General features: G+C 49.4%; 1 protein-coding gene across 1 annotated transcript in view; it reads right to left on the bottom strand.

Annotated features, from left to right (window-relative positions):
• The window catches only part of LOC146174649 (tear acid lipase-like protein), an 80,525-nt gene extending 69,487 nt beyond the window's left edge, over window positions 1–11,038 (bottom strand). The window contains exon 1 of the mRNA XM_084585424.1: window positions 10,835–11,038. Within this exon, the coding sequence (XP_084441550.1) occupies window positions 10,835–11,038 (204 nt within the window). The remainder of the gene's footprint in view (window positions 1–10,834) is intronic.
• Window positions 11,039–11,882: the final 844 nt, after the last annotated feature.

Genomic DNA, 11,882 nt, shown 5'->3' with positions numbered 1-11,882 from the left:
TGAAGGCCATTTATGTGCGGCAATGCAAAAACATTATTCCCTGTGCAGACATTTGGTGGCAAATAATTGCTGGTTCGAAAACAAGAAGACAGCTTCTAAGTCGACGCAATTACTATAACTGCCCTGTGGGGCACTCTCACTAAACGTAGACGGTTCACTCTCCATGGCGCAAATGTCAACGCACAACCAGCCCACTGATTTGTAGAGGGGGTGGAGATTTACTCAAGTTTGCCACAGAGCAGCTTTTTGTCTCCACTCGCTGCATTTTTCTTTATGAAAACGCTAAAATAAAGATTGAATGGAATTGAATTAGCTAACTACGGTTAATCGTTTTTTCTCGATTATGCTGCCAACTTTGGCTGCGCCTGCCAATTCGACCATGACATGCGGTCTCGTGACGTCACTAAATCGCAAACCAACAAGTGCCGGGCCATTCCACTTGCTACGAGCGGCTTGTGATTTTTTAACATATAGATAGACAAACGGATTTTCATTAATGGGGCTCGCAATTGCTTCGCGTAGAAAGACTGAAGGGTAAAAAATGAGAAAACTCGAAAATAAATGAGAAAAAGTAGATTCCAATGATTTCGCATTCCAGTTCTGGCATGCTGTGAGTATTCACCCACTTTCGGATGCCATTTTTACCGCTTGTAAACGTTTTTATCGACACCTAATATAATGTGCGGTATTGTATATAAAAGCATTCCGACACATTTACAACTTTGGCCATAGCCAAAGGAGGCTATGCTTTGGCTCAACAGACTCTTTGATGCATGTGACCAAAATGAGCATATTTCCTGCGTTTATTAAATTTCTACTAAAGAATCGTCGCTTCGACGTAAGCATTTCGACATGTACGTGAAAGAAAAAGATAAATTAGCAAAATTTTTACTTGATGTTCAACTTCACTGCGCAAGCGTATATTTCGGTTGTAAAGAACAGCTTTCAAACTCGCGCGCACAAACTGCGCTTACCAACCTCGATCACTCGTCCGTGTGTTCTGCGATGTAACTAGACGGTAAACAAATCTAGGTGATCAGCCCCGTCATGTTGGCTCCCCGGTTGGGACGCTCTGCTATTGAATCCAAGGATGCGGGAATAAATCCGCCAACAGCGTCTTTTCGATGGAGGCTAAAGGCAAGGCGCCGATGCATTGTGCAATGTCAGTGCACGTTAAAAATCCCGGGTTGTTCATATTTCCGGAGTCCACCACTACGGCGTCTGGCGTAGCCAGAATTGGTTTGGGAGTTGAATGCCCAAGAAACAAACCAAATACTGATGATCAAAATCAGAATCCCTCCAATAAACCTTCCACGCTAGTCGTGTTTTGGTGGACACATCAAAAATTTCTAAATAGGTGGTCGCGCAGTGGTTAAGATGCCCGACTACTGTTCCGGAATACCCTGGTTCGATTCCGACAGCCGGCGGCTGCGTTTCGATGGAGGCGAAACGGAGAGGCGTCCGTGTGCTGTGCGACGTCAGCGCACGTTAAAGATCCCCAGGTGGTTGAAATTACTCCGTAGCCCTCCACTACGGCTCCTCTTTTTCTTTTAACCTTCTCTCCCACCTTCCTTCCTTTCCCTATGGCACGGTTCAGGTGCCCACAGACTCAAATGTGACAGGTACTGTGCCTTTCCCTCCGCCTGAATAAACTATTGTTATTATTATTTGGCAGAGGTAAATGGTTAAAAATGCAGTTTTATCGCAGATTATTTTATCCCTCGTAAGGTTGGTAGGGTAACTCAGCTAACATTACTGTTATATTCATATTCGGTCCCGTCCATGACTTCCTATGGCCATTTTAACTGCTCGATGAGACCGAAAGGTGAACGTAAAAAAGACTTATTTACGTTAAAATATTGAACATTTTTTTTTCAATATTTTCATAACAGTATCCTACACTATTCCATAGATGGCTCAGATTAATACTTGTGTCCAAAAAGGCTGGACAGCAAGAAGAACGGGTGCCGCACACTGTCAGTGCATGTGTGAAGGATGTCCAATGAGTGTATCCAGAGCCTTCGACGAAGGCGTCTCTCGCACCCTAAGTCCGCACGCTAAACGACATAGACCGCATAACTTTCCAACCTCTAAATAAATAAATAGAATATTTTTTTTGGCATCGCTCATATGTTACCAGTGCCGACAGCAAACGTATACACATGATAATAATGGCTGCCTTCTCCATCTGTTCCCTCAAGGCGCAGCCACCGAGAAGTGAGGCAGTTACTTTGTTGTTCCTTCTCTCAGAAAAAAAATTCCCTTTTGAGTGCGTTAGCGTTAAATATTCCGTTTTTCAGAAAATACGCCGTTGTTTGCGCTGGGCGCGAACAATCACGGATCTTGCTTCGGCAGGTGGTATACATTGCAGGTGACATGATCGTGCGCTGAATCATCGATATTTTGCGTGACGCAAAAGTACCACATGATGTCATAAAGTTGGAAGTAGCTTCAAACTCTGATTGCTCATTTGAGGTAGGAATTAAGCTGGAATAACAAGCAATCTGCCAATGTTCTTTTATGTCGATTCCGGCACTCTACTCCTAGCATATGAAGGCCCTTTCGTACAACTTGTTCAAGTGGGGCTTCGTACGTATGTCGCGTGGTATCTTAAGAATTGTCGCTGGATAACATGGTAGCTTTGGAAAGCGTGGGAATGAGAACGTGCAAGATATTTGTGACGCTAGTCAAGGCATTGCTAATTAATCGAAACTACATGCACGTGTACGACGAACCACCAGACGAGCTGGAGAAGGGAGCCATTACAGCTGTCGCGTCATGCCCTTAAAAACTAAGCTAGAATCCCCCTGTAATTTATTTATTAACGCGATATTCACGCAGGTACGCTGGCTTAGTTAATATTGTACTTTGTATTTGTGCTGGTATATAGCCTACGCTATCACGTCATATCTGTAAAAAGCGGAGTTTAAGTGTCCGTAAAAATGTTTGTGTAGGCATGTTCGCCACACTTAACATCACATGACCGCGTGCTGTTCATTCAAACAAACATTGTCATAGTGCGAGTGCGATAGAAGCACCTTGTGGCTGGCAGTGGATACTACCGGCTCCACGCAAAGCAGCGCGAGGTGGTGTATAACAAGACATGGAAACTGCGCCACGCCCGGAATACGCATTGACGGGCACTTAATGCTCAACGCCAAGACTTAGCTTGCCGCTGATCAGCCAACCAGCTTCCAGCTGAGGCTAACCAAGAGGGTTCTACTTAATTTGAGGACAACGCAGAGTGCTATGAAACGAAAAATGGTAGGAGTAACAATAAGAGAAAGGAAGCGTGCAGAGTGGGTAAGAGAAATAACTCAAGTTACTGACATTCTAGTGGAAATCAAGAAGAAGAAATGGGCATGGGCAGGACATGTAGTGCGAAGTGAGGATAACCGATGGTCGCTTAGGGTAACAAACTGGACTCCAAGGGTAGGAAAGCATAGCAGGGGGCGGCAGGATGTTAGGTGGGCGGATGAGGTTAGGAAGTTCGCAGAGGTCAAGTGGATGCAGCTAGCACAGAACCGGGTTAATTGGATAAATATGGGAGACGCCGTCGCCCTGCAGTGGGTATAGTCAGGCTGATGATGATGATGTTGATGATGATCAGCCAGTTCTGAACTCGTCTGGTCGTCACAGCCTCACAGATGTTGGTAATCACTCTGTCCAGTAAAACCAATCATCTGACAAGACGACGTACGTATATACCTAAGGCATCACCTGATGCCACATTAGCACTCGATGGCGTTATCTAACATTTAATCTGATGACCTAAAACAGTGGGTAGGGACCCCTTGTGCATATGCTTACGAATACAATTTCAACTATCACGCCTAAAACAATCGAGCCGCATCGTCATTTGGTAAACCTTCCGGAAAACATTACAATATGATCTTGAAAAAGCTCTGGTTAAAACAGTCTCACAATGCCACGACTCGCCTATACGATCTCGCAAGTACCAGAAGACATGTTCTGCTTCTGGTTTGCACCCGCACCCATAGGGCAAGCAGGAATTAAGCTGAATTTTGCTAGTCTCTCTACCGATCAAAATACAAAACAAAGCTCAGTAACTACATGCCGCGGCTGAAGCTCGCCACTGTGCCAAACGCGTCAGCAGAAGTTTATGGTTCGAGAGTTGTACCTTGTTATTACGTCATGCTGGCACCAGTGGACTGTGCAGAGTTTTCCATGGCATGAACGGGAATAGCAATATCTGCAATAGTGCGAATTCCTTCTTCCCCACACTGGCTGGTCGCACTGCTATCAAGCTATGCTGCCTGCGATTTCTTGCCACAACAAGCCAAACACACCATTTTTCCCCCGCCTACAAACTCGAGTGGAAATACGACCCTTTTGCAACATTTGAATTGAATTACTCGACGCATCAAGTCAAGGAAACAGCGTTCCCGCTAAAGATGGCATAACGTGATGCCTGCTCTGCAACGCCAGTTCAGTTATTGAAGGAAAATTAGTTTCGACCTCATCAATCGGTAGTAGTAAACTGGATGATATCACCGCAGTGGACGTACTCAATAGTCATCCTCATTCCGTAACCTGGAAAACAGTCCACGCAACTTGCCTACCTGCGGCCGATATCGCTCATCTCCACACCTGCGTCCAAGTGGAACTCATGGTTACCACTCAACTCTCACATAGCTATGGGAACTCGTTTTTTTTTATTACGTCTTTATTTCTGCTTACGGTAGGCGTTTACCTTGCGGCAGAACTAAGTTGCTTCATGGATGTAGGGGTGGGGGAGCGGTTAAAGGTGGGGTCGAGGGTATGGGTGGGGGTGGGGGTGAAGGTTGGGATAGATATGAGGGACCGGTGTCCACTTCTTCCTCGAGGTAGGGTCGTCCCGAGGTCGGCTCCGCGAAGTAATGGCCTGGTCCTTCTTCCTTGAAGTAAGAAAGAAAAGTTCGCCAGAGCCGGGTAGCGTCTGATGGCCCGATGTGCGATGGGGGATCGACCCATGCCTGCAGGGTTGCAGGTCGAAGCCCACCCAGGGACTTGAGTGCTCTCTCCCGTACTGCGTCAAAAGCAGGGCAGCTCCACAGGAGATGTTCGGCCGTGCCTCTGGCCGGGCATGTCGGGCACTGAGGAGAAGGGTATACCTGCGGGTTTATGAGGTGCAGCTTCGCGGGTGACAGAAGCTGACCAGTCTAGGCTCGGCGAAGGAGTACTGCCTCCACTCTCCGGAATGAGCTATCTGGGCGGCGATATAGTTGCTCAGGGTTGGCCAAGTGCTGGAGTATGCTTCGACGATAGCGCTGTGCTCGATGCCATGTCCCCGCCCTATCCATATGAGGCGACGACGAATGCGTAACGTCCTCAGGGGGCCACGAAGCGGAAACGAATGTGGATCCAGGCAAAGGTGCGGAAAGAACTGCTGCGCGCGCTGCCTGGTGTGCCTTTTCGTTTCCAGTGATTCCTTCGAGTGCAGGAATCCATTTGATAATTAAGGTGTAGCCCTCCTCTCTCAGGCGACGGGCTTGTGTTCGAATAGTGTTCAGAATGGCATAGTCTGCACCCCCTGCGCGGCATGCAGTGTATGCTGCTTGGGAATCTGTGTAAACATGGTAGGTGCACGTAGCCCGATCTTGTCTGGCCACTATTCGAGTAATGGCAAGTCGTATGGCAATGAGTTCGAGATTGGTAACAGTGTGTTCCTCGGAAAGCCGTTGAACTACCGAGGTACATGACACAGAGTCGTGACAAGCTATAGCTGCGTAGTGTTGAAACTGAGCGGCGTCTGTGTATAGTTGGATAGCTCCTTCCTGGGCTAGCTTGTGTGACATCTTCCTATGACGTTTGGCGGCAGCTTTGCACCTTTGAGGATTAGCCGAACTCATATTCTTTGGTAATGGTATACCATCTACTAAGTCAATCAACTCCCATGGTGGGGCGGCGGACGAAAGTGGCTCTAAATTGTCAACGTTGTAGCCTAATGCCTGCAGGATCTGTCTGCCAGCCGCCGTTGTGGCTAGACGGACTCGCTGGGCTTGCAATTGCTGCTCTGCCAGATCTCGAAGGGCATTAATATTGCTGCATGCGTGTAGGTTCCTACTGGGCAGTACTGTGACAGACCAGTAACTAGGCGCATCGCCTTGCGATTGATTCGCTCAAGCTGAAGGCGTTGGGTCGTGTTAAGTCGCATGTATGGATATGCGTACAGGATTTTCGATGTTATGAGTGCTGTTACGTTTCTCCACCGAGAAGTGGGACAGCTGACGCGGCCACCGCATAGCAACAGGCAGAACCGCGAGCGGATCGGCCATTTCGGCGCCGTTCATCGGCCGCGCAACGCTTCCTCCCGCGGGCGAGTCTCAACGTGATCCTGCCACGCGCCAAATGTGTGTGCTTGCGTGTGTGTGCAAACGCCGGCCAAGCCTGGAGCTCGTGGGAGAGTGCGCCGCCCTCGCCCGTCTGCAGGAGGTGGAGGAGATGCGTTCGGACCACTTGCGATTGAGTCATCCCATCTTGCCCAGACACGTTGGGCGCACCATTTCCTGTGAGGGTTTACCCTTTCCCTGTGAACGGGAAAACCTATAAAAAGCAGCGGCCGACTCCGCTAAGACAGAGACTACTTTGACGTGCCGTTGAGACGACGCTAGACACCAGCTGTGTGAGAGTGTCTGTATTCTCTCCGGGTCAGCTTCTCTGCCCGTATCTTCACAATGTTGTAGTAAAGGTTGTTTCGTTAAAAGACGCCTCGTCTTTGCTGGCACCTTTGAGGCCGTCCGCCGTCCACGGAGCCGCCAGGCCAACACTACCGAGGGGCCGCGCGCCGGACGTAATAACTGGTGGCAGCGGTACGCTACCCCAGCACTCGCGACACAAACCTAACAGTGCTAATGCCATCTGACGGAGCCCCACTTCCTTGATTCCCCATCCACGCGCAGAGACACGGCGCATTAGGTGAAAAGCCTGATGACAGCTAAGCATCGTGTTATGAAGCCAGCTTTTGGCTCCTCCATCCTCGTCAATAAGCATGCCTAGTATACGGATTGTTGGTTTCCGGCAAATAACCGAGTGCCCTAAATAAAGAGAGATAAGTTTGCGTTCTGCCTCGGCTCGTACCCGCGGGCCGTTAATGACAACCACATACTCGGTTTTTTCCGGAGAGGTTTTCATTCCCCACTTCTCGATGTATTCATGGGCGGCATTGAGGCCTGTCTGTAAGGCTTGTTCATGTTCTGCAGGGGACCCTGAATTGGTCCACAGCGTTATATCGTCCGCATACACGGCGAAATTTAGACCGGGTATCAACGACAGCATTGACGGGAGACCTGACATAGCTATATTGAAGAGAGCCGGTGATAAGACAGCGCCTTGGGGGACACCTGTTTGGTTGCGTTGCCAACCACCCTGCGGATCTCCAACCATTACTGAAAAGGTTCTTTCTGCAAGAAAGGATTTCACAAATCGGTAGAGGTTGCCGCCTATCCCTACTTCCTGGAGCCGGCGAAGTATGGTCGAGTGGGGCACGGAATCAAACGCCTTTCTGACGTCGACCCCAACAACCACTCGGAGCAGTGCGCTGCTAGGGTATGTGAGAACGTCGTTATGAAGCCTTCTGAGAATATCTTGGGCGCAGAGCCCTCGACGAAAACCTACTTGCATAGGAGACAGGACGTTGTACTTGTCTAAGTACCATTCAAGTCTTCTTAGAGCCATACGTTCCATGACCTTACAAAGGTTGGACGTCAGCGATATCGGCCTGAGGTCTTGTAATGTTCGACTTGGCTTGCCAGGTTTTGGAATTGGTATTACCACTGACTTCTTCCAAGCAAGAGGAAGATCACCGTCGGCCCAGTATTTGTTCATCTCTTTCAGCAGGGCAAGTTTGTGTGACTGGGAAGGTTCAGAAGTGTTGAATAGCTTATACCATCCGGTCCTGGGGCGCTATTGTGATTGGAGTCACAAAGTGCTGCCTCCAGTTCGTCTAATGTGAAGGGAACGTCGTATTCGTTTAATGTACCTGATAAGGGGTCCGCAGGCAAGGCATCCGCATTTTCAGGTTGGGGAAAAAATACCTTCTCTGCTTGTATAGCTAACTCTGCCGGGGAGGCGTTCAATTTCAGGGCCATACTTTGGGCAGGGGAAATCGGCTTCTTGCGTCCAAGGATAGCTCGAAATATGAGCCAGGCCTTCGATAAGTTAACTGTTTCATTGAGTGAGTGGCACAGCAGCTGCCAGTCTTGGAGAGCGAGGTGCAAAGTATACTTCTCAACTTCTTGGCTAATGTGAGCGAGAGCACGCCTCCGATGGGATGTCCGGCCTGATCGGCGACACGCCTTGAGAGCACGAAGCCTACGATTCCACAGACGCAAAAGGTGAGAGTCCGGCTTTGGGGCATCAAATTTGACTGAAAGCTTCGTTGAAGCTTTCTTCTTGGCATCGGTGATCTGAGTGATGAGCTCGTGTAATCCTGTGGGAACGTCCACCTCACCGAGCATCCTACGGAAATCGTCCCATGAGACATGCTCCTCTATTCGACGGCCTTGTTGTCGCTGTAATGACTTTCGCCTTCGAGGAGCCCATGAGACCACCACGTGATAATGATCACTGCCCATGACATCATCAGCCCGTGACCATAGGATCTCACTGGGATGAGACACTAGTGTCAAGTCTGGGGAAGTGTCTTGTTGACCTTTGTGCTGGCCAAGGCGAGTGGGTAGAGTGAGGTCGTTGGCTATGGTCAATTTCGCTCTGATAATTTGCTGCCAAAGGTGCCTTCCCCTAGCATCTGAGCGATTATATCACCAGCTGGTTTGCATGGCGTTAAAATCACCCCCAACCACAACGCGATCCTGGGGATATATCCTTAAGAAGTGCTCTAAAAAAGACATATCCACTCGATATGTCGTAGTACCGAATGATATCGCATAAACTGAAAAAGCTAAGGCTTGTTGGTCGCTATCTAAGCTAAGGCGTACTCCCGCTACCTCCTGCGTCTGCGTGCACCACGCGGAAGTATCTAGTTCAGTATGGGTAGTACGCGACAGAACAAGGACGCATGCCTGCCCATTGGCCATTGGAGCCGCTGTTCGCGATCCTGGCCCGGGGCGTCGGTGCTCTATGGAAGGGGTGCAGTAAGAATTGTACCCTATTAAATTGGGCTTATTAATGGCGGTCTCCTGAAGCAGGATAGTTATAGGAGGCGTTGACGTGATGGACAGTCTCCTCTGAAGTTCCGCTTGTTTGCGACGGATTCCCCGACAATTCCATTGCAATAAACATGTAGGAGAGTCCGAAGCAAAAATGTCATGTGGTTTCCCGCTAATGCCTGCCATTTTTAAACTGAAAGGTACGCGGAACTGGAGATGATGTGTGCCCGATCGGACTTTTGATTAGGAGAAACCTGCGACATTCCCAAGAGAGGCAGCATACGCTTGATCACCTCGGCGGGGACCAGTTCGATAATGTGCGTGAGCTGGTTTTCATCTAAGTGTAGCGTATGCGAACGTTCTTTCGCAAGATTCATTTGTGCGCCGCGTTGCGTATCACGGAGAGATTCAGCGTGAGCCCGATGTACGCGCACTTGCTTTGGTGCCGTCGCGGTATGCTCAGAAACTGTGGCTAGGGATGAGGTGGCGTTCCTTTGACTATTGCTATCAGATTGTGTAGAGGATTTATGCGCGTCTTGCCGTTTAGTTTTACGTTCATTGTCTCGTGTCTTCGGCAACCGCTGACTTTGTAGGGGAGGGAAATCCTGATTATCAAGCACAGTTGCCTCCGAGGTTGATTGCTGTATGCTGACAGGGCTGTTGTGCGCCGTCGTCGCCGCCGTTTGGTTACCACGTAGAGTCTCTGCTTGTTGTTTGTGCTCTTTTCGTCGCGACACTCGTATACGGCGGAAGATGTCATTCCTCAAGGTTCTTGTGGCCTGCTGCCGAGCAGGACTCCTTGGGTCCGTGGCTACATGCGGTCCTCTGCAATTGCGGCAGAGTGGTTCTGTCGGACAAACCTCGAGGTTTCCATGCGCGAGGCGACCGCAATACGAGCTTCGTCGTTGATCGACTAATGGACACGAATTTGCCCTGTGTCCGATTTTGTGACAGGTCTCACATATGACAGACTTCGGGTGATAAGGTGTCACCGGAAGGAGTATGCTGTACACATGAATTTTGCGGGGAGGTCTCGAGCCCTCAAACGTGATTAGAGCTGTTCCGTTCTTGCCCATAGGCCTGGCGTTTATTATCCTGCACGAGTAGCAGTTCAGGTTTGCCATGAGCTGTTCGCTTGTTAACCCGTTGGCGCGATAAATTACCCCGCGGATCTGGCCGGGACGTATGGTTTCATAAGCTTGAATAGGTGTATCCTTTCCAGCAATAAGGTGGTCTCTGGCATGTACATGCGATATGTCGACTGCAAACTGATTGCTTCGCTCAAGTGGCCGTACTTGAAATCCAGAGTGAAAATGGATTTTTCGAAGCTCATTGGCAACAGCTTCGTGCAGTCAGTGTGCGGGGAATGTGCCTAGTTGTCCAGCTGAGGTAAGCTTAATTATCACAGTGTATTTAACACTGATTGGATCGGCGGCTGTGGCTTTGTTCTTTCGTCTAACCAACTGCCATTCATCTTCAGCATGTTCATTATCAGCCAAGTGATAGTTTCTACCCATTGTGGCGACTATGGGCGCTGAGGCAACGCCTGGCGCTCGATAATGCGCGTCCGCGAAGCGAGCGTTTGTAGCTGTCTGCGAGTGGCCATGTTCTAAGCCGTGTCGTGTGTTCACAAAGCAAGTGCTTTCTTGAGCTATCTGCGAGGTGCTTAACCCCATCCTAGGTTGCTTGGCAAATTTCGAAAACGGAAAAGTGCAAGATCCTACCTGAGCAGGGGTGTTTCCCGGCTTGTTCTCCATGGAAAGAACAGAGAAAGGGTTGGAGACAGGTATCGTCGCAACCACTGCGCTGGATTCGTGATCCGTCATGTTTTCGTCTGCGTCCAGCACGGCGTCATGTTGGGCCGCGTTATCTGTGCCACTGCATAGCGATGTTGCCGCGGCGTCTTGCCGGAGCTGCTGTGGAGCCATGTTGGCGTCTTCGGCGGTAGGCGTATCCGATGCATCCGGATGGTTTCCTGGCGTAGTCTTCGATGCGGAAGCACTGAAACCGTCGTTCTCGGGTGACGGGGAACACGATAGGGGTGGCCCATCCACTTTCGGGAGCCTAGCCCAAAAACGTCTGGGCCAAAAATCTTCAGAGTCGGAGCGATGCGAGCGTGCGTCTGCTCACTTGCGTTGTGGCTATGGGAACTCGTTATTTGCCATCGTTCGAGAACTGTTTTCATTCTAAAGTAGAAGCACTGGGCAGCTTGTAGCTTTTACAGACTAGCCTGAACAGAACATGAAAATTTTTCATACTCTCCTAGCTGTTGATCTACAAAAGGCGTTTGGTGTTATCTCCCATCCAGCCATACTCAAGCGCTCAACAGGAGTTGAAGCACGCGTAATGAATTCTGCCAATGTTTTCGTCACTGACTCAACTAATAAAACTCAGATCGATGCCAGTCGCATGGTAAAGCGCTTTACGAACCACACTGCCATACCACCAGTTTTGGTCATATCCTCCGCAGTATTTGATGTCGGCGTGATACAGCTCGTGTGAAAATACAGCGTGGCGTGCTACTCGCATCCACAAATTATTTCTTCGCATATTGTAGGTTTCAAAGACTGAGCGAGCATAATCATGTGCTAACGTTAACAGAGGTTGTTCACTAACTTCTTATCCACAGGCTTCCAAACATTCGGGTCGACTGAGATCGTGTGTGTGTGTGTGTGTGTGTGTGTGTGTGTGAGAGAGAGAGAGAGAGAGAGAGAGAGAGGTAGCCGAGGCCACCTCACGCAAACACTAGGTGGGCTCCTCATTACAGGAGCC

This window comes from Amblyomma maculatum, chromosome 11, assembly GCF_055883805.1.
Source record: "Amblyomma maculatum isolate TAMU_Amacu chromosome 11, ASM5588380v1, whole genome shotgun sequence".
In the NCBI taxonomy this organism is placed as follows: domain Eukaryota; kingdom Metazoa; phylum Arthropoda; class Arachnida; order Ixodida; family Ixodidae; genus Amblyomma; species Amblyomma maculatum.
Note: the sequence above shows the minus strand (reverse complement) of the source record. Positions and strands in the feature narration are given on the sequence as shown.